At 42.1% G+C, this 24,012-nt stretch overlaps 1 protein-coding gene across 1 annotated transcript; it reads right to left on the bottom strand.

Annotated features, from left to right (window-relative positions):
* Positions 1-631: 631 nt before the first annotated feature.
* LOC137272138 (protocadherin-11 X-linked-like) lies at positions 632-23,926 on the bottom strand. The gene is made up of 4 exons (XM_067804491.1): positions 21,227-23,926; positions 4,258-4,422; positions 3,584-3,728; positions 632-1,119 (listed from the first exon to the last, which is right to left on the bottom strand). The coding sequence occupies exons 1-4, from the start codon at positions 23,924-23,926 to the stop codon at positions 632-634; spliced, it is 3,498 nt and encodes a 1,165-aa protein (XP_067660592.1).
* Positions 23,927-24,012: the final 86 nt, after the last annotated feature.

Below are 24,012 nucleotides of genomic sequence, written 5' to 3'. Positions count from 1 at the left end.
AAGGTTTGGCCTTGAAAATAAGCGTAGACACGAAGACGTTGCTGCGTTTGTAGTGTTTCAGTTCAAAACTTTGGAAACCGAACACTGTACGATGGTCAATGTACTTTATACATTGAGTGATTAATACCGAAATTCCTGAATAGAGCTACATCTCAATACAACACAGTGTAAAGACATTCGTCAGATGTGGACTAAATCCAATGAACACACCATTAATTTCAACAGTTTACATATGCACCAATTGATGCCTGTGATGAACTTGAATTGACCATTCACGGCTACTTGGGTCAATCCCATTTGACTCGGAATGACACGTATGAACGTGTGACATGATGGAGACGGATGAATGAATCTCATCCAAGAAATGCTTACTATGCTTGGACTAGATGAAATGATGTTCAGTTAAATGAAAGGGCATGAAAGCTGGTTGGAATTCTGTGACTTAAACGCATACTTATTCATTCATAAATAACATTCCCACAACACAGAGAATCACTTCATGAGATTGTCCCCAAATCCATTCACACAACACCAGAATACAGTCCAGTCGAGGAGTCGCAACGACGACTGAGTACCAGTCTACACGTAAGGTCACAAGAGTTGCGTCCCTTCCCACATCGCGCGGATAACGCTACACGTACACATCTTTAAGTCCAAACCCAGAAAACGTTATCATTTCGTCCGGCGGATCATCATGGTCTATCGTGTAGCTACCGGAAGTCGTGGTGGTATTATCATCTTCAACACTGTCGTTTAGATTATCCAACGAATAACCAGTAACTCCTTTCTTAAACGTCAGATTAGCGTCAGAATTCCTCGACCTTGGGCGCGGTTGCGGTGCGAATGTTCCAAGATAGCGAGGTACGTGTGTTTGATAATCACTTTGTGTGTCCTGATCGAAGTGAACTGAATAGGGCTTCTTTCTGGAGCTACTGTTTTTCAAGGTAATTGAGTCCATAGTTCTCTGTCTGTGGTCAGACTTTAACGCCGGTGGCAACATGGACACATCGCCTTGCCGGACCAAAGGAATGCTGTTCCGTTGTCTATTTTGAGGAATAATACTTGTTTTCTTCTGATCCCGAATGCAGTCGAATCTTACAATTGGAAATCCAGAGTCATCTGCAAGTAGAGATCTACAGGTTAGCGAAAAGTCTGAAACAAGTGCATCAAGCCAATGTAATACATACAGATCATCAGCCAGGACATCTAGGGTGTCATGACTTAGCAAAATGGCTACTGGCTTAGGCCAAATGTATCTAGGTTAGGCTAATGTTAGGACATCGTGGGTTCGAATCCCAAACTTGCTGATTATGTTCTTGCGTTTATCAACAAACCGTGTTGAATCCAACTCACAGTCTTACATCTGTTTTAAGGAGTGAGATTCAAATGATTGTATTTTTAAAATCTTTAATTATGAATGACACTCGTGTCGGCGCCATCTTGTTTTGTTTTCCAAATCTTCAACATGCATTTGTTATCGATTGCTATTCCAAAGTTAAACATAACGTAAGGACGAATTTGATGGCATCCAATAAAGCTATATATTACGTATATTAGACACTATCCAGGAGATATTGTCAGCTGGAAAATGGAAGTGTAAATCCTGCAGCGAAACTCAGCAGTGGCAGCTTCCGAAGAACTGACATCAAACAATAAACAGATAAAACGGCTCGGCATCCGTAACGAGGTGAAATACTTGAATGCCTCAAAATAGTTGCAAAGAAGTAGTTTGTTCCCAGTATTGACGCTAACACAGTCAACAGTGATACACTGACATATCACAACTATTCACACATAAAGGTAACATTGACGTGTTGGTGACGACCACAGCACTGTCGCTCCGACGCCAGCACTGACGTCGTGTGCGCTTCATGGCTTCTTCCTGTTGACTTTCATTAAGTTATGTGTGTTGAACTAACAGATAATAGTGTCAGTTCAGTCTGTTGTATCGAATAACCGGCCATGCTTGCCGACAGGAAAATCCTGTATGAGAGAGGCTAACGTGACAATGATTCAGCTAGATTGGGAGTGTCGGTTCAACGGACTACCAATATGAAACAGGTAGTAAACGTTATTATGCTTGAAATCTCACGGGCGCTGTTAAACATTACACACAGATAATGCAAATCGCATTTGAATCCATGATCACCGGATCCTGGTATCTATGGGACGTAACTATGCACTGAGTAACCAGTTCTCCACAGTCCGTTGTCAACTATACTGTTATAACACGTTTCTGATCAAACCCATAAAGTCGTTGAAAATGTGTATGAATTTTTTTAAGTTTCAATTACTTTCCTAAACGGCAAGGAAACGTCGACACGTCTTGATGTATAAGGTTATGGTTTCTTTTGAAAAACGACAGACTTATGAAATACATTTACCAAACTGCCACTCTGAAGAAGAAACTTCCATGCTGTATTTTTTCCAAATTGTTTTTGCCGTTCCATCTTCTTTCGAGTTTAATATATCTTAGATTTAAGTAAAAATACGCACACTCGGAAAAGACATTCCAGATAAAAAAATCTTTTGAACAAATCTTTGGAAAGCAAGAAATCCATTTCTATGATGTAAAAAGCGGCATAGGGACCCGGTGTTAATTTACTTTGTGCATTCACTTGTTGTGGGAGGTAAGTGTAATCAAGACATATTTAGAAAATTCCAGTCAAAATCGAGACATCACAGCACAGTGCATGCATAATGCAATAGAAACTACTAAAAAGTAGACAAACGTTCACAAAAATCGACCTTGTAAAGCCACTTGAAAGGTTACGTGCAAGAAAGGTACTACATTACATCAGCGCAATCATTTCTAGTGGGACGATGGAAAAACAAGCACAGCAATATAACTATGTTTAACTCAAATTACCATATGATCAATGATTGTAGTATTCATCATAGGTAATTTGAATAGAGATGCGCGTTGTTGGGCATTTCGGGACGAACGGAATCACTTTGTGCAATGTAATGAAATACAGCAACAGCATGTAATGTAATAACTGTATCCGATAATCAATACTACGTGCCGCCCAGATACGTAAAAATATGTCAAACAGAATACCTAGGTCATATATTGAGACTGATTTGCGGTTTTGTCTATATTAGTTTTCTTTCAACTGACTCCATCCCGTAATAACGGTTCGTTTGGTCACGTCAATAACCGAAGTCTGTTTTGCGAAAATATATTGCATTATACAATTGGCGGTTATCACAAGCTAATAACACAATTTTCTATTACATTATTATTCATTCCTCTGTGTGACAAATAGGCATTTTCTTTACACTTGTATTTTTAAACTGCAACAGAACAAGTATTGATCGCTTTGTAGAACGAACTTTGAACCTGCAGCTAGGCATGATGATGGGGCATTGGTAAAGAACGAACGCTATTCAACAGATCTGATACGATCTTATGCATGATTGTAGACAAAGATGCGGGCTACCTTGTCGATTGTAGGTTATGTTCGGCACGTCTGTTGTTCGTATTACAAACGTAACGTATGTTGTGATTCCGTTTGTCCTAACATGCGTTGAAAAAAGCAGAAGGGGTGTTAACCTATATGCCAGCACATCCGGATTTCACCTGTTTCTGAAGGAAGAGAACTCCTGCCTTGACTGTGACTGTCCTCCTCACTGTAGCCCCGGCCGCTGTCAGTGCCAGTTGTCTCCCCTGATGAGTTACTCAGAATGTCGTCTGTAATTGTCTCCCCTTTCGGACCATAACGAGGCTGAAAGAAGACCATCCATGGTTATTACAGTTATGGGAGACTGGAGATGGGTGAAATCAGGACTGCGGTACATATTGACTATCGTGGCGTTCTTGAATGTGTGTCATCTGTACCACAGCCGGTGCTGCTCACATTACTACTAGCTTGCTACCAACCAATCCCATCCAAGCCAAGCCTCATCCCACCTTCTCACTATACACAATCCATCTGATGACCACACAAGGAAACTAGGCCAGAACCATCAAGTCCTCGTAAAGGCAGCTGTGTTGAAAAAAAACACATCTTTATAATAAAATAATAGCTTGGGCGTATTTCCAAAGATCCTTTTTGTTGCTGTTTTGTGGAATCAAGGAAAGTGCCATGGGTTCAGTTCTGCACACGTCTGGGCTTCCAATAAAAATAATTTTAAAAAGATACAAATTCCACGGTTACGGCGCAGGGGCAGGTTCAGGATACAGTTGGCACGAGCCTGTGGCGGTGCACAACATTCACTAATAGATAATTCAGCATTGTGTCTATATTGTCTTACCGAATGGTGCTGAGTCAGCCCTTTCTTGGATCCTCTGATTAGCGCTTGTTGATATTTAAGTGCAGCTAATCGTGTCATCTGTTGATCTGTGACATCGTACTTCTCTGAGATAACGTGTGACTCTTGCACAGGATGCTGATCTAATTTGGATGAGGATTCCACTTCCTGAAAGAAAGCAAAATCAATTAAAACTTATTCAATACAAAAGTGTCTTGAAACATCTAGGAGAATGTGTAAACGGGTTTGATGTTCCACCGCTTTTAGCAATATCATGACAAGAGTTTCACACATTGTACCCATGTGGAGAATCGAACACCTTTAACCACCAGGCTACCCCCTCGCCCCCTCTAAGAAAGCGTTATTCCAACTTGAAGTTATATGGCGACCAAACTCTGACCTTAAATCCATACGTATTAGTCACTTAACACACGGGTCGACCAACAGTAACCCTTATAACTGAACTGTCTGCAATGAACAATACATGTCTGCAAGTCCAACACACATGACTTGTCTTTCATCAATATCGTTTTCGTAATTACACCTCAAACTTTCGATGTTTCAAAAATGTCCAAGTTTAGGAAACAAGCTGTAAGTATAATAATATCCTGATGGAATATCGATAGCTGATTATTCCATCCCGGGCGCCGGTTATTTCTCCACATAATAGCACTGATGCTGAATATCCGACTAGACGCAAAGTAACACTATCTTTAATTGATATTATCAACTTCGTCAATGACGGGAAATCGATATTCTACCCATTAATCATGTCACGAGCGATCCGGGCGGCGGATGCGGCGGAATGAGGGGATACCCGTGGGTATTAGATCACAGATTACAACTGAATAATTACTCATTATCAAATAATATCCACACATCAATCCATGCATATTATATTATCCACAACTCCGATAATAATTTCAACAAATATTCCTGATATCGATGATTTTTCTAACATTGTAAACCTATTGCTGTGTTTCTAACGACGTGAACGTATCGGTGTGTGCTATTTAACGGAAACGTTTGAGGTTTTTCATAAGTTTAGATTTTCATCAAGATCATAATGGCTTCCATTTGAAACCGTCCAAACAATTAACGACCTGTTTTTACATTTTTGTATTAAAAACCACTTGAGCCGTAGTATGTCGGATATTTTTGTTTTTCCTTCACCAGCTGAGTTATATTCTAGCACCTAGATTCATGCAGTGAAGGAGTACGAACATGCAACATGTTTCGGAACGTCGTGGTCGTTGTGTTAAAGCCTTTGCAGCCATTAATTCCCCAGTTCATGTGTATCACGTCTAAATTTTGTTGAAAGATGTCCTAGTTAAGCACAACTCGTGTTGTCTCTATTAAATGGTTAGTTGGCCTAAAGGTGAAAGTGTTCATTAAGCTGAAGTCTAAGGTTCAATTCTCTGTAAAGTTGGATATAATATGTGAACCTTGTGCTTGGTGCCCTGCAGCTATATTGCTGGACTAACGTGTACTCATACAAGCTTGGTCTCTTTCTCACTCACTTACAGCGGCGCTCAGGTAGCTTAGTGGTTGAAGCGTTCGTTCGTCACGCCGAGCACACGCGTTCGATTCCTCACATGATTACAATGGGTGAAACCCATTTCTGGTTTTCCCCACTGTGTCGAACATTACTAATTGTGGCGTTAAACTCCCTCGCTCACATACATTATCACCAAATGTCCCAAAAATAGTTGTTATTAGATTGTACCTTTGGAAAGGACCGACCATTTGAAACCATATAAACAATCCACCCCTTCCTCATTCTACCGCCTAACAAATGACGGTCCTATGATACATATCATGTACTTTCCTGTACAATCTTAAACAATCCGGAATACCATCTCCCATGCCTGGCAAGCTCCGGGCGAATCCGTGTAAACTCCCTCTCCAACATGTAAGAAGGCGATCTGTTGACGTGTGTACATTACAACCACTGATATCTACCTTTATGGTACATAAACTCCATGTAAACAACCCGACACGAGGATATATTCCTGAGTGGATGCAACATCCAAGTACCGCGTTATCTAAACTACCGGTCACAAGCGACGATGTCCTTACGTAAACATCCGAGTTTACTCGAGATACATGATGAAGAGATCGGAACATACTCAAGGATCAATTAAGATACTCGGTCTGTTATTCCGCATCAAAATGACGTCATCGTGAGGTCGTTGAGAAGACGTCGGATCGGTTTATCTCAGATGCTAATAGTGTTTGTTTCAGGTATCATTCTCCAAATCAAACTGACTGATGCCCAGAAACATATAATGAAACACAACAAAAACGAAACGGAGATGAAATTACTCTGACCAAAAAAAACAATTATGTAACAAATCTGAAAATGTTATTTTACACCCATAATTGCATTTCATTGTGGAAACGGGTTTGGAGGAAATAAACAGCCCAGCTTCAAGACACGGTCGCTAATTCCTTTGTCTGAAATGAACAATACATCATATTAATTTCATCGGTAGAGAGCTACGTTTTTCATATCGCGAGATTAGTTTCCGCATCTTCAAATCCGATTCAGAGTGATATCGTTTGATAAGGGAGATTGATGCTAAACGTTGTAATTTGTAAGTTCATCATGGAAATAGTTAAGTATTATCGCCGTCTTTTAATGAAGCAAATGCCGTACGTCATAATCAGCGATCAAGCTGCTCCGTAAAATGTAGACAGTTTACTCGAACTCAACTCGATACACATCTAATCAAATGAATGCTGTGCAAATACCATGCCAAACATAACTGTAATTGCTGATGAAATCGCATAAACAAACATTGTAAGATCAACAGCTTTATCTGCTTATGAAATATACATCCCCAACAATTGGGAATCGATTAAAAATAAGAAAGAACACTTGACAAAACTATTATTCCGAAGAGAATTAATACATTATTTCAAGGCGGGCTGTTTCATGTCTGTTCAGACACGAGTGTCGATTTTTACGCAGGGTAGAACGAGTTCTTGTAAATATTTCACTTAACTTAATGATTAATGAGAGAAATACAGAGTCTTTGACGGAGTTTCCAAGTTTGGTTTGATCCCTCAAGACGGTGCTGGGTTTGCTGCAGTGAAAGTTGTTTGTCAGCGAGTTGAATGCTATTTTACATGTGTTTCACCTTAATTGTATTTTTTTTTAAATAAATCCTTATGGAATCTTTCTAGTCCTCATTCACGACGGCGAAACAGAAACCGAACAAAAGTGCTAAAGGATATATTATTTTACATTATTAATTAGTAAGATGATCGTAGACACGTAGAAGCATAAGAAAGCCTAAATTAAATGATCCCAAATGAATTTTGGTTTGGTTTAGTTTTTGTTTTTTTTGTTTTTTTGTTTTGTTTTGCTTTGTTTTGTTTTTTGTTTTGTTTCGGGTTTTTTTAGTTTTGCTTTTTTCTCAAAATAGAAGTATAAGGATACGACTGGTCCAGACGTTCTTCGAGTAGACATGAGTGGGCAGATATGGAGACAAATTAACATCTTAACATTTGCATGGTATCAAACACGGTCCTTTTCATGCAAAAGAATCAACAGATCTTGAACTGATATCATCTCCCCTGAACACAACAATCATTTCACCCTAACAAAACATCTTCCGATTCAGACCCCCCTCCCTACCCCATTCACACCCATAACCCCTGAAACTGAACATCATGAAGTGAAATACTACCCTTGACAATCCAGGGCGTGGGTGTGAGCCACCTCGAGCATGTGTTTGACCACAAGTTATACCGGCATACCATGGCAAGTTCCAGTTGAACTAACACGGCATCCAGTCTACTGACTTATGCATGCCATTCTAGAGGCGTTAGGCATTTCAGCAATGAAGACAGATAAAGCTTTCAAACAGAGGACAACAGTGTTGACAAGAATGCAAGTGAGAGAGTCCTTCCTGGTAACCAGATGTAACAGTGTATCTCGCGGGGTATTGGACAATAGGTCCCTAGCAACCCGTGTGTGTCGCTTCAGGCGATGTAATGGCGCTGGTTGTGAGGCACATTGACTGGAGGGTTTTGTGTCAGCACATGTTATGACATTGGAGGAAGCTCATGTCAGTCACGGGTTTGTCTGGGAAATTACAGGAATAAGAAACAGTGCTGAAATACTGTCATCCAATCAAACAACACTTGTTTGCGAGATAAGTTCTCTGGGTTATCACCGATTGGAGGAGTTGAGAAGGTGACGTCACTTCAGAAATGAAGCTACGATAGCGGAATGATGACGGGGAAATTACCCTAGCCCAGCGGTTCGCTCGTCACGCCGCAGTCTAAGTAAACTTCGTCTCAGTGTATTTCGTTACACTCCACCACTGAGTCTAACAAAACCTAGAAGGTCGCGTCAGGTAACCTTTGAGCAACCAATCACAGTCCAATCAAATGCGAGACGGTTAAACAGATTTAGCCAATCAGACAACGGCTACTATTTAGGGATCGGAGGGACTTTCAAAATATTCAGGTCACCGACACAGATCTCTCAACAAACAAAAATCAGCATATAACGCAGTTATTTGACCTGCAGTGTATACGCTTTGGGGTTTCTGGTGGCATGGTTACCTTTAGTTAATATTTCCGCAAGACAACATCCTTGAATATTGTCAAAAACACTATTTTCACCGACTGTTTACTCACCGTTGTCATGGCTGTACGTATGCCGTGTGCATCACCCGGAAGCGATAGTACGCTAAATAACATCCGGAATCGTTCGGATACGAACCTTTTCGAGATAAAAAGCTCAAAAGGTATGTGCGAATGTCCACTTTCGCGATTTGGTAAGCTGTGTTCTGATTGGTCAATCTCAAGGTTACCTGACGCGATCTCCCATAAGGTTTTGTTAGACTCAGTGGTGGCGTGTAACGAAAAGTACTTAGATAAGTTTACTTAGACTGGTCACGTCGAAGACTATATTCGATTCCCTACATGGCTATAAAAGCTGATACTGTTCGAATGCTGAAAGCGGCATAAAATCATACCCACTCAGCATTGTAATGAAAAGGAGTCTCAGATGTTATGCACAGCGACGGAGGCCGAAGTCACTAATACCGCAGTCGACTAAGATGGAGAGGCGGTAGATTCAGTGCGTGACTTGGCTCATTGAGTGCACCAGATACCATGGATCGCTGACTATGCTAATCACAAGTCTCTCTGAGCTAGACTGGAGTCTGTACACGATGTGAAATCTCTTGCGTACAGTGGCAAAAACAACAGTCATTCACTCACAGATGAGTCGAGGGTGGTCTGCTACACGCGATACCTCATGACCAACACGCAATTTGAAACATCACCACTTTCACAAGGTAATTTGCATGTCACGTGACCGAACTATTTTCGTGGTTGCAAAATATTTATATGTATTTACTGAAAGCGGAGCAGTGGGTACAAACTGGAGCTTTCCAATCTCGGTTAGAGGCAGATTTACATATATATGCAGATACTGTCCAAGAACAACATCCAGAATAAGAATTAGACCGCTATCGAAGTGCCCATCTCGCGCGCAGCACAGAGTGGAACCACAGCCTTAAATATGGATAAATACGCAATTCGAAAATAGTTCTATGGGTGTTTTGAGATTTTAATCAATCATTATGACATGTATATATCTTAATGTGTAAACGACTCCAACATTTACATGAATTATTACTATACTTCACTGGGGATTAGACTGAATACCAGGTCCAGCATCCTCTCATCTGGCTACCATGCAACGGAGGCACGTGCTTGACCGGCTCTTTGGACAGTTGAGTGCCCAGGTAGCAGTCACAAGTTCTGACAGTCCAAGCCTAAGGCGGATCCCATGGCGGCTATGTTTTACGATAAGTATGAGACGCAGAGGCCCAGCACTACTCCTGAAACCTACCGGGGATTATGAAATTATATTAAGGACACAATGAAAATTGATTGTCTGCGAATGGTTGACGCAATGGAATATGCATGTGGCGGTATGGAGTGAAGGAAACGAGCTGAAGCAAGGATATCTCTACCGCCGCAATACCTAAAGGGGTGGTGGGGTAGCCCACTGGGTAAAGCCTTCACCTTCATGTCGACAACCTGGGTTCAATTCCCATCATGGGTACAAAGTAAGAAGCACATTTTCAGTATTATGACATTGCTAGAAACGTGCTAGAAGTGACACAATACGTAATTCTCTCACTAACACCATATAATTTTCCTGGGGTGCACTGGTTCCAAGAACGTTGTTGTTGTTGTTGTTGTTGTTGTTGTTGTTGTTGTTGTTGTTGTTGTTGTTGTTACAGCTGTGGTTAGTTGAGTTGTTTCTGTTGTTGCACTTACAAGAAAAGATGGATTTCAAACTGTAAAGTGTGACTGAAGAAGATATGGCAATTCCCAGACTCCAGTCCATCAGCGTGAAAGTTTTTCAATTGTTTTTTACTTTTTTTTCGGAAGGAAGGCATAAATTATATGCATTGTCTTCACTTGCAGCACCGATGGTGCATGGTTGAACGAGAGTAAAGGAAATGAACTGATTTGGTGAATTTAATTATTACCAATCGAAGCGAACGGTCCAATAATCTATACCCAGAACGTTATCAATTTACGAACAGGGGAGTCTTGTTGGACTAACCCCGATCTTAGTGATCAATTGCTCCCCAAAAGTGGTCGTTTTCAAAACTAAAGTCTCAACACATTCAGTGGCATGTAACTGACGACGATCAACCCACAGGTTAACACACAGATCACACTGAATCACCTACACCATTTTGCTTGTTTAAATAGAACCATAATTTGTTCCTAACACCTCGTCCAGTTCGTATTTCAACCATTCCTTTGTCGACACCCATGTACAATAACACGGTTCACAGAACCCAATAATCAAAACCGTAATCACACACAGCAATGATCAGCCCAGATCGTATTTTGCTATTTATTTACACGCCTCGACACTGCGGTCTACTCCGTTTACACTGTAACACGGTAAAGATGTCGTTCAAGCTAATCCGCCGAATACAATCGGTTATTTTCGACCGTACTCGTGACTAATCGGATTACAAAGATGGCCTCTGATCCCCTGGTATATATTCGGATGTAGGAGCTGTGAAACTGTTTACCGTTAATCACATACATTAACGGATCTCTGACTTATATCAATACGATGGAAATCTTGGTGAACGCTTTAACAGATTTAATCTTTTCGACAAGTCGAGTCTAGTTCAAAGGTATCTCGTGACACCACTCTCGATTAAACACTAGCATCGGGCTATCGACTTGGCCATCAAATCTCCCGAAGAATTTGTTCTGTGATCTGATTTGAGGTAAATGTCTAAATATGCGATGCATTGGTAGCGCCAGGTGATATGTACAGGCGATATAGATATGTATTGGTTGTTTGCGTGCTCTCTGCATGTTGGAGTAGAATCCGGTACTGCTAATGCAAAGCGGACACAGGGACTATTTCAGGACGTATCCGGAGTCGAACTCACTACCTCAAACATTGACTGGTTTGTTCAGAATTGAAATATACTGTCAATATATCAAATGTTTGCCAGTATCTGTTGGATTCCAGCCTATATGTTAAGGCGTGCGCCGAGTTTGATTCCCCAGATGGTATGGGGTGTCAAATCCATTGGTGTCTACTGAAAGAGTTGGAACAATGCCCCACTTATTATTTTAAGAAAAATTAAATTAAATTGACATCAGTTATCGACAAACTGTGTTTTCTTAAAGACTGATTATTTTTTATTGGAATGTGAAACTGTTCACCAAGGAATACTGACTTGTCTCCGCACGTTTTCGACATTGATGCAGATCTCTGCAGGTGTATATATGAGCATGCAAATATAATAACAGCTGTAACCTCTGTGTCATGTAATGTCTCACGGCCACTGTAACCTGTGAGAAATTGTAATGTAACAGGGCCACTGTAACCTATGCGTCATGCAGTCACTGGCCATTGTGGGTACATGTAGTATCACACGGCCACAGTAACCCGTGTCTACATGCAGTATCACAGGGCCACTGTAACCCGTGTCTACATGTAGTATCACAGGGCCACTGTAACCCGTGTCTACATGTAGTATCACAGGGCCACAGTAACCCGTGTCTACATGAAGTATCACAGGGCCACTGTAACCCGTGTCTACATGTAGTATCACAGGTTCACAGTAACTCGTGTCTACATGTAGTATCACAGGGCCACAGTAACCCGTGTCTACATGTAGTATCGCAAGGCCACTGTAACCCGTGTCTACATGTAAGGACACAGGGCCAAAGTAACCCGTGTGTACATGCAGTATCACAGGGCCACAGTAACCCGTGTCTACATGTAGTATCACAGGGCCACAGTAACCCGTGTCTACATGTAGTATCACAGGGCCACTGTAACCCGTGTCTACATGTAGTATCACAGGGCCACAGTAACCCGTGTCTACATGTAGTATCACAGGGCCACAGTAACCCGTGTCTACATGTAGTATCACAGGGCCACAGTAACCCGTGTGTACATGTAGTATCACAGGGCCACAGTAACCCGTGTCTACATGTAGTATCACAGGACCACTGTAACCCGTGTCTACATGTAGTATCACAGAGCTACTGTAACCCGTGTCTTCATGTAGTATCACAGAGCCACTGTAACCCGTGTCTACATGGAGTATCACAGGGCCACTGTAACCCGTGTCTACATGTAGTATCACAGGGCCACAGTAACCCGTGTCTACATGTAGTATCACAGGGCAACAGTAACCCGTGTCTACATGTAGTATCACAAGGCCACTGTAACCCGTGTCTACATGTAAGGACACAGGGTCACTGTAACCCGTGTCTACATGTAGTATCACAAGGCCACTGTAACCCGTGTCTACATGTAGTATCACAGGGCCACAGTAACCCGTGTCTACATGCAGTATCACAGGGCCACAGTAACCCGTGTCTACATGTAGTATCACAGGGCCACAGTAACCCGTGTCTACATGCAGTATCACAGGGCCACAGTAACCCGTGTCTACATGGAGTATCACAGGGCCACTATAACTCGTGTCTACATGTAGTATCACAGGGCCACAGTAACCCATGTCTACATGTAGTATCACAGGGCCACTATAACCCGTGTCTACATGTAGTATCACAGGGCCACTGTAACCCGTGTCTACATGTAGTATCACAGGGCCACTGTAACCCGTGTCTACATGTAGTATCACAAGGCCACTGTAACCCGTGTCTACATGTAGTATCACAGGGCCACTATAACCCGTGTCTACATGTCGTATCACAGGGCCACTATAACCCGTGTCTACATGTAGTATCACAGGGCCACAGTAACCCGTGTCTACATGTAGTATCACAGGGCCACAGTAACCCGTGTCTACATGTAGTATCACAGGGCCACTGTAACCCGTGTCTACATGTAGTATCACAGGGCCACTGTAACCCGTGTCTACATGTAGTATCACAAGGCCACTGTAACCCGTGTCTACATGTAAGGACACAGGGCCACTGTAACCCGTGTGTACATACTATTAGAAGCTAGAATTTCACAATTTGACTAATTTACGCGTACAATTGGAATTGCCAATCTGGGACCCGAACAAACATCTACCAGAGTATGACGTCCTCATTTGAATTCAGCGTGTTACCTCTACGATGGTTAAGTGCATGTATCCTTGCGCTAACAGACTCCCAACATATCCACACATGTAAGCTCACAGGAATATGTTCCAAATGCCAATATTTATATCTAAACAAAAAAATATTATCTTTGAGAAGATCAACTTCCTTATGCCAGTAATGATGACCAGGTTTGTTATTTTCGTGTCGGTGTCAACATGACAAGACGTCACACAACGTCAGTAATATACCAGAAAACTTACACAAATACTATCAAACACATTAAGACATCGTAACGCCAAGGTAAAATATTTGTTGTACAATTGAAACCACCACATCAATCCCCATCAATTACCGCTTTAAACGTGACTAAAAGCATAAAAAACACGCGTCCTTTTTATCACAAACACAAAGAATTTGCAAACTCCGGACAGCGCACACTTAAAGGCGATTAATTCCGACCGATGCCTCTGTTTAAACTATAGGCGTGAATGTAACTGCGACACACCGTGGTCATGACCTGTAAAGAGTTTTAATTGAATGCAAACCACACGAAACTGGTCCTGCGAGTTGTATGTGAGCCCGCTTAACGACTCCGCTGATCGGATTTTTGATGTTGAAATACGGGACTTAAAGCAAATGTTTATATTGTCCAAGTTTGTGTCAACTGTCGGTTTAATGAATGTAGAAGCCAATTTGTACTTCCTGTGCGCTTCTGGTGGTCATGTTTCCATTTAAATGTTAAATCTTGTTACTTCCCCTACTCCTCGCATTACTCGACGAGAAGAAAATCTATTGCACTGAAAATGATGATCTACTCGATAATATCACAAACGGGTATTTATTTATTTATCTATTTATTTATTTATTCATTTATTTATTTGCAACTGAGAAGCATATACGGATCAGACAGTTGGCGAATGTACACATATAGAAGCATGTATATCATCACTTATAATCTACTCTGTTTCGTCAGTCAGTATATTTGTTAATCCGGACTAATGTACTAGCACAGTTCGGATAAACAGGTCTCCAGTGTACCACACTACCCGTGACAGAAACATTTCATCATCGAATACGGATGCATCCATTTGTACTAATTCATACTGCGGCTGTTTGGTTTTTGTTTGTTATTCAAATCTAAGTTGTAAATCGACATCCCACAGACGGACCCTGGTTGTACAATACACGGTCTGGTGTTTCTCAAAAGGAGTTACATCACCGGAGACCGAACTACTTCATCCAGACGTATTGTCTTCGATACCATGTAATACATCTTCGCAAGAGTAGATCAGTACATTCGAACCATTGTGTATATTAAATTCCGTCGTCTAAGGTGTACCGTAACTTCCCCAAAGACCAGCCTCGGAGTCGACATTAGACAGACCTGAATTATGGCGGGCTCCCACTAACGTCATAAATACAGCCTTTATCCTTATATATTGTAGAACTGCCGCTGCTGGAGACAATGTTTACTGCCGTGAAATATAAAAACCCACATGAGGAACTGCGATAGAACTTATCCCTTGCAGAGAATGTCAATAAGTTCAAATATCATAAACTTAAGTATTTTTCCGTGGAGCTTGTGTGAATAGTGTTTAAAAGTGAATCAATCCTATCAGCATTACGGAAAAAGGCCATCGCTGACGGTGACCGAAAGCGAGGGCGAAAAGGTAAGGATGTCTGTGTTTGGGATAGGCTAGACACCATGATTAATCTTGTTTTTATTGATGATAGAGTTTTCGTTGTTCATGTGATTATCTGGAGGTCAACAGACAGTAAGTATTTTAGATTGTATTGTGGACGTAAGGGGTCGGAGTTAACATTGTCTCGTAATAGACAGTTCAATCAACGTCCACTGTTCGACATTGTAGAACGGTCATTTGTTTCCTCAAACACTGACAGCTTAGCTACGTCATCATCAACTTCATAACTTTCACCGTCACATCCTAATCCTCCCTGTCATCAACAACATGATTATCAGAATCATCACCATCATAATCATAATCATCACCACCGTCATCGTAATTGTTCCGATAATTATTATTAGTAGCAACCACAGTATCACATCTTATAGATACAAACTAGGGCGATGGTGCAAGAGCATCATCATCACCATCAGCATCACCAATATCATCACCATCATATCATCTCATACAAGGGGTAAATGTTTAAGACCCACATCACATAGGGCTTTCATTATGCCTTGTCGTTGTACCAATGGAATATTGTTGTCGGTGTTAAATTATTTTCATTCGCTGCTTCTTACTGTAGCAGTCATCACCCAGTTCCAGTTTCTGTATGTCATATTGTTGCAGTCACCACTACCCACACTCTTGTCATATTTATTATTATTATATAGTTATCATCAATACATCAATATGTATATGTTTTGGTATAATCATCACTGGCTCTTTGAACTACATTAACGGGCAGCTACATGAGGTCGCCATGACAACCGGTTCCTCGTAACTGTATCAAAGAAATGAAATAGTCTCACTGAAGACAGAAAAGAAAAGTAAAACAGTTCCATAAATATACATGTACGTTATGGTGAAGTGTGTACATCGGTGGGTGATTCTGTATCAACCGGGAACAATGTACGGTATTATAATACGTCCTGGAGAAAATATATATTTGAATCCAAGAATCAAATACAGTGTGCGTCAAGTCACATGTGACAACGATAAACGATGATCCTGACTCGTGGCCTACAATCCGTTTGATCGATACACAGGTGTAATTGATTGCACAGGTGTAGGCAGCAGGTTGCAAGTCACGCGTAACCACAATTGTGTCCCAGCAGAGAGACCTATATTGTTATGGATAAAACTCTACAGTATGTTCAGCGAGACCCACTGACCAGCAGCTGGTTTGGTTTACCCACCCGGATGTTGTGACCGCGTGGGTATGACCTGTTCCCATCATTATGTTGCTTGTGTACTGCCACAAAAACCTTTTAAACGTTAATGTACCTGAACTTGCGATCCCGGACATTAACTTGTGTTCATCCTCGTGAATTTACGTTAGTGTACGTGAACTTGCGGTATTGTACGAGAATCTAAGTTAGTTTACGTGGACTTGCAGTACTGTCCTTGAATTTACGTTAGTGCACGTGACCTCGAGGTACTGTTCTAAAACCTACGTTAGTTTACGAGGACTTGTGGTACAGGAAGCTGCCTTATTGTACGTGGATTTACGTAACTGTGCGTTAATATATTTGTGTGCGTTACCGCACTGTATATGGACTTGCATGATACCTTGTTGACGACAAGTTAGGATGCAGCATGTTGTCATCGATCTGCTCAGACTATCGACCACGCATACGACTGGTCTAGATTCGTTTTCACTTCCACAAAGAGAGTTGGTGAATATAGTTTAAACATTGATGACCATGACGAAAGAAAAAGTAGCTTTAAGTAATTGTCTGTAATTATCGGTTTGAACTAGCCCCATCTGTTAACACTTCACCACGTCTAACTGCGTCTCAGTCCCGACCCCAATACCGACACCCAGCCAGTCTCTATATATAGCTCTATGACGAAAGCGTTCCGAACGTTGAGCAATAACCAGTCGGAGTACAAGCTTAATCAATTGACGTATCTTTTCTTGGATACGCCTGTGCGCTTACAGTATCTTGGGAGATATACAATATGCACGATTTCGCCTCGAGACTCGCTATGCAAATAATCATTGATTTGTAGTCATGTTTACAAGTGAAAAGTGCCAAGGGATTTGTTTATGTATCAAAATGTCAACTGAAAAATTGCAACGTTGAGTACGCATGTTTGGGAGATAACAAACCCATGAACAACATCCGCAGTTCGGTTTACAGTTCTCAGAGCTCTCGGCTGCTTTTGATTTCATTCGCAACCTTTCTTGACAGATACGATGGGCTAAATACAAGGGGCTTTGTGACGAAAACGTATTTATATTCCCCAGATGACGAACATCGCTATGCGCTTCTAGCAAGGCAGCAATAGTTTCGAAAAGAACTTCTACTCGTCACAGATTAAATTATCCTTCGCTATAATGCGAGTAATACGGTTTCTGTGTATGTTTATCGATTTTTGAGATCTTCATCAATAAACCATGATACTTTCAGTACCAAACTATGTTCCTGTTTAGATAAGTAGGCGCCACGATGTCATATTAGAAGTGAATAGGGACTCGTGGTCATACATTTTCCACCACTAACTCAGTTCTAAACATTGATGAACTCAGTGCACAGCATATCATTTGCGTAACGCGAGTTCGAGTAATGGTAGAATTTCGACACACTTCGCATACCGAAGTCCTTCTAAACAAGGACTGAATTCGAATCATCAGATGTCTACTGGCCGCTACGAGCACCCTTCCAGCAACGTTACAACGTTGACATATTACTTTACACGCTGTACCCGTGGCGGGATTCGAATCCGGACTAACGAGCTAACAATTAACCACTGCACTACTCAACCGCCACATTACTGATAAAGATTCTGCCTGAGCCATCAAGTTACGTCGACAGAATAAATTCGAGACATACCGTTTAACTATATGTGTTATGAAAAAATATCCTCGGCGCGCTTCTCTAGTCTTAACGACACAATAGAAATTGAAACCAATTAGTTTCAAAAGTATCTACACCACAGGGAAGGGATTTTGTTTCACTGGAAAAATACACCAAATTAACTTTCGTGTGCAAAAATTAAATCTTCCGAAAAACTGCCACACACGTGGAGGAGCAATGCCACTGTCACATGGTGAAATGTACAAGGCTGATCCTCTCGATACAGCAGCCTTCCAGTGATAGTTCCACTGACGACAAGCTGCAATGTACACCTAGACTGTCATGTACATTGCGTGAGAACCTGTAATAAACATCACTGTGTGTCGCTTTATCGAATTACTTATGCCATCAGTCAAATTGTCCGTAGGACTTCTATGTTTCGTAGCTGTGAAATATAACCTGCCTATTCTCCTTCCACGTGCTCCAATTCCGTGTGTGATGCCAGGGTACCTGGGTGAACTGTTTCTATCAAATGTCTTATCTTGTTTCAGATGGCGGTAGTGGAGATTCACCTTTGGTGTTCCTGGCGTGCATTCTGTGGTCGTCAAACTATGTGACAGCTGATAGCTTTTTTGACGACTGTATCTTTTTATCCACCCTTGGATTCTGTCATTTGTGTAGATTGTTACGACTTACTGCAGCGAAAGGCCATTGGGGTTTTGATGTTTGATATGGTTTTTTGGTTGATGGCTAGATGTATCCGTACTGTGGAACAGTTGACTATTGATCTTGAGCTGAAATGCAAATAACGCTTTCCCTACTGCCACAGTAAGTTACACGCGGTCTCGCTGAAATGGACACAGTTGGTCTGATCGTTGTTGATAGGTTCTGTGCATACTGGGCTTTTGTTATTTCCCTTCATGCTTTTATATGTCGTCCTAAGTGACACCTCCATAATACGACCCCGTTAGTCAGGACACCTGATGAATTGACGATTTCTGTTTCCAGCGTCTATATAAATATTTGACATCATAAATAAGGGCAGTCAGGTATACTGACACTGTGAATATGGGAATGCTGTTTACTGACACTGTGAATAAGGGAATGCTGGTTTATTGACGCTGTGAATAAGGGAATGCTGGTTTACAGACACTGTGAATATGGGAATGGGGGTTTACTGACACTGTTGATAAGGGAACCTTGGTTTACTGACACTGTGAATATAGGAATGCCGGTTTATTGACACTGTGAATAAGGGAACCCTGGTTTACTGATACTGTGAATATGGGAATGCTGGTTTACTGACACTGTGAATATAGGAATGCTGGTTTATTGACACTGTGAATAAGGGAACCCTGGTTTACTGACACTGTGAATAAGGGAATGCTGGTTTACGGACACTGTGAATAATGTAAACCTGGTTTACTGACACTGTGAATATGGGAATGCTGGTTTACAGACACTGTGAATATAGGAATGCCGGTTTATTGACACTGTGAATAAGGGCACAGTGGTTTACAGACACTGTGAATATGGAAATGCTGGTTTACTGACACTGTGAATAAGGTAACCCTGGTTTACTGACACTGTGAATAAGGTAACCCTGGTTTACGGACACTGTGAATAAGGTAAACCTGGTTTACTGACACTGTGAATAAGGGAACCCAGGTTTACTGACACGGAATAAGGGAACAACTATATATTTTTTTTCAGTATTCCCATTTTTCTTTTCCTCACTGAATACAACTTTCTTCCTCCCACTCCGACATGAACTATCTACGTACTAATGTCATAACCATACAGGTTAAATGTCTAAGAGTTTTTCAAAATAGTCCGCAAACTGGTGTCATGCAATCCAAACACCAAGCAAGGATTACTGTACGATGTACATTCAGTAAATCATACGCTCCTCCTGAAAGGATCCAGAAATTACAACCCAATGCAATTCAAATCGCAGAGAGAGAAAATTGCACGATATATATGTACATGAAGAGACATGAAACCACTTTCGGGAAGATCCACAATTTACTTAGTGACGCAATACAAACGGTGACGGTAAACCATTTTACAGCATTCCGCATAACCAGCAACACCTGCATTCATAACCAAATAAAGAAATCATTGATTTTCCAGAAAATCTCAAATCGTTCCCCGTCAAAAACAATTCGCGTGCCAAAGAAGTTTACATTAACTACGCAACTCGAGGATGAATCTACCCGCATCTATCTTCCATGGCGAATTGCCGTTTGTCATGCTGTTTCTAATCTACCCAGCTTCGCCTGTAATAGGGACAAAAGTGACACAGTGTGGATGCTCGTCGTCACGAGATCAACTCAATCGATCCCCGAGCACTGGGCGTGATTGGGTCATCGATCTCACTTGACACCTGCGTGGCTTCTGTTAAGTCGAGTATTAGCAGGTGTATGGCCAGGTACAACTGGCACCCTTCACGGTGCACGGCTTGCAATGCGGGACTGACCCGGATAAATTACACGTTTTAAAATTTTATAAGATTTTAAATTGAGCTGAAACTATTTGTTTTAGTATTTATAAGGCTGCTGGTAGCATCTGGGTGTTCAGAGGAGGATTGATTAATTCAGGTTTACATGTTGGGTGAAACTGTTTTTTACTGACTAGATAAAATTGATTTTGATTTGGGGGATAATGGTGTTTGAAATAAAGGTTTATATGTTAACGTGTTAAATTAAAACCTAATAAAACACTTAATTTGATTTTATAATCCGGTTAAGAGAATCAGTTTCATCACGCTTATTTTTAAAATCCTTTCACTTTGGAAAAAAAGATCAGCGATACCATTTAGAGCACAGAAAAGTTAGATTGCATATACATGGCTAAACACACCTGTCTCTCACACCTGAGATAATGCAAAATTCTCACCTCTAGTTTTTCCTGTTCGCGTTGTTTGTACTGTTCAGCCAGCTGCATCTTAAACAACAGAAGCTCGTGCTTGTTGATGTCTTTGGGCAGAGTGTTGCTGCTGTCGGTGACGTCCTCATCCTCCACCTGGACGGCCTTGTAGCTGCTGAACCCCCCGTCACGCTCCGTGGGGCAGTCCAGACCCGACGTCCGGGGGAGGTCTTCCAGCGTTACGTCAGAATCCGACTTCTTCTGTCTATCCCTACGTCGTATCCTCAGCAGAACAGTTAAGACAATGGCGGCGATTATGACGGTGAGACACAATAGGGTGATGACAATCAGGGCATTCTGCCCAGGAGACACTCCGGACATTAACGCCGTGCTGTTTCCGACAAACACGGTAATTTCTAAAATCCTCTCCCCCGAGGACCGAGGTGGGGAGCCCTCGTCCGTTGCGGAAACAAACACAACATATGTCCCCACATTTTCCTCACGTAAATGTTTGTTCACAAAGATAATCCCTGAGGAACCGTCAATAGAAAACAGAAAGGACTCCTGGGGAGAGTCATGTCTCATAGAAAACTGGAGATGAGCGTTTAAGCCCGAATCCCTGTCCTCTCCCTTCACTACCGCTATCTGGGTACCCGGTGGGTCTTGGAAAGGTATTTTAGATGTCATATTGACTTCGTTGGGGAATGTAATGACGGGCGAATTATCGTTAACGTCAGTGATTTCTACTATAACTCTAACCCTGTTTGCTAAAGATGGGTATCCATGGTCACTCGCCTCCACGTCGAAACTGTACTCATCCCTCTGCTCCCGGTCGAACACGTCATTGGACAACAAGATCCCGGTGCTGGTCAAGATGAAGGGCACATACTGACCAATGTCCACTATAGAATACGTCACAAACCCACCCCCGTCTAAATCAGCATCGTACGCGCGTATCTGCCCTACATGCGTATCTATGGGTTTATTTTCAAGAATTTTAAACAAATAAACAGCTTCTCGGAATTCAGGTTCATTGTCATTTTCGTCCAGAATGAAAATAGTCAAAGAAACGTTGGATGACATGGGAGGGTCGCCATGATCAAACGCAATAACAGTAATGTTGAGCCTGTCGAACAGCTCCCTGTCCAGCTTGTCCACTGCCGTGACAACACCACTATCAGAGTTGATGTTGATGTAGTTGGTAATACGAGGGTAGGCTGAGGTAATCACGTAGGTTATCCGACTGTTATCGCTTGCGTCCCTGTCCACGGCCTTCACCTTGGTGATGAACTTCCCAATGGCGTTGTTTTCAGTTATGTTCGCCACGTAGTGTTGTTGTTTGAATATTGGTGGATAGTCATTAATGTCCACCAGGTTGACGGTAAAGCTGGAGGTGGCTCTTAGCGCTGGCCGACCACCGTCCTGGCACAAGATGGTCAAGTTGTACTGAGGTGACGTCTCCCTGTCCAGTACTCCGGACACGACAACCTTGTACTCGTTCACCTTCAGACTCTGTAACTGGAACCGGTCACTCATAACAGAACAATTCACTTGACCATTAGTTCCCGAATCTTCATCTGAAACCACCATGTGCGCAACCGCAAACCCTAATGAGGAATGTTCCACCACCTCGGCAGACGTTACGCCGTTTAGTATATTCAGCTGAATATACGGCGGATTGTTCACAGTGTCAAGGACATTAATAAACACAATGGACGGGGTCACAAAGGGATCTGAACCACCGTCGTAAGCCTGGACTACCAAACGTACGGTCTTACCTTGCTGAGAGGATAACGGTTTTCTGGGAGTTATCTCCCCGGTTATTCGATTGATTTTGAAAAGTTCTCTGTTAATTGCTGACTGCTGTGGACTCAACATGTAAAACACCTTGCCGTTGTCACCACTGTCTCGGTCCGTGGCATGCACTGTCAAGATGGTGGAGGTGGTCGGTAATGCCTCGCTAATGTTAGCATGATAATCATCTTGAGAAAACACTGGTGAATTGTCATTCTCGTCACTTATACTGATATTAACTAAAAGTTCTCCCACATTAGGCGGCCTGCCGCCATCTTTTGCCTGGACCCTCAACTGGTAGAAGTCCCGAGTTTCCCTGTCCAGGGGAGAATTGACGACTATTCGCAGGACATCCCTCCCAGCCACGTTTTTGGTCACACTTAATGCAAAAGTCCCATTACTTGGGAAGATGTCATACGACTGGACTGAATGGTTCTCACCTCCGTCCGAGTCCTCAGCCGAATCTATGGTATAGGATGATCCGACAGACACTGACTCCAGTATTTCCAACTGGATCGCAGGGTGGGGAAACTCCGGAATTTCGTCGTTGATATCCTCAAGGAGTATATTAACCAAAATTGTCCTGAAAAACGGTCCCGATTGCAGTGCTATGTATATGCTGAATTTACAAATCCGTTTGAATTCACAAATAGTAATATTTTCCCTGTCGAGGACTGATCCTGTTGTTAACACACCCGACCGGTTATCGATCAAGAAATAAAAATTGGGGGACTCTCCTGGGCGTAATATCCGATAACGAACAGAAGCTAGGTCTTCCCCTGCAATGGCTGAAGAAACGTTGGAGTCCTTTGCGACGTTTCCGACGAAGGTACCCGGGGGTTGTTCTTCCTCCACAGTGTAGTTGAGCACATCCCCCTGTGCCCCACCCCCAACGACCGCACAGGCTACGATACTTAGCGCCGTCACCCACAGCATCGTTCTCGTATACACCATCAAACTACTAACAACAACGACGTTTCAAGATCCATTGACAGTCACCTCCGCGCAGAAGTCCTGGGTGA

This window comes from Haliotis asinina, chromosome 2 (assembly GCF_037392515.1).
Source record: "Haliotis asinina isolate JCU_RB_2024 chromosome 2, JCU_Hal_asi_v2, whole genome shotgun sequence".
Lineage (NCBI taxonomy): Eukaryota > Metazoa > Mollusca > Gastropoda > Lepetellida > Haliotidae > Haliotis > Haliotis asinina.
Note: the sequence above shows the minus strand (reverse complement) of the source record. Positions and strands in the feature narration are given on the sequence as shown.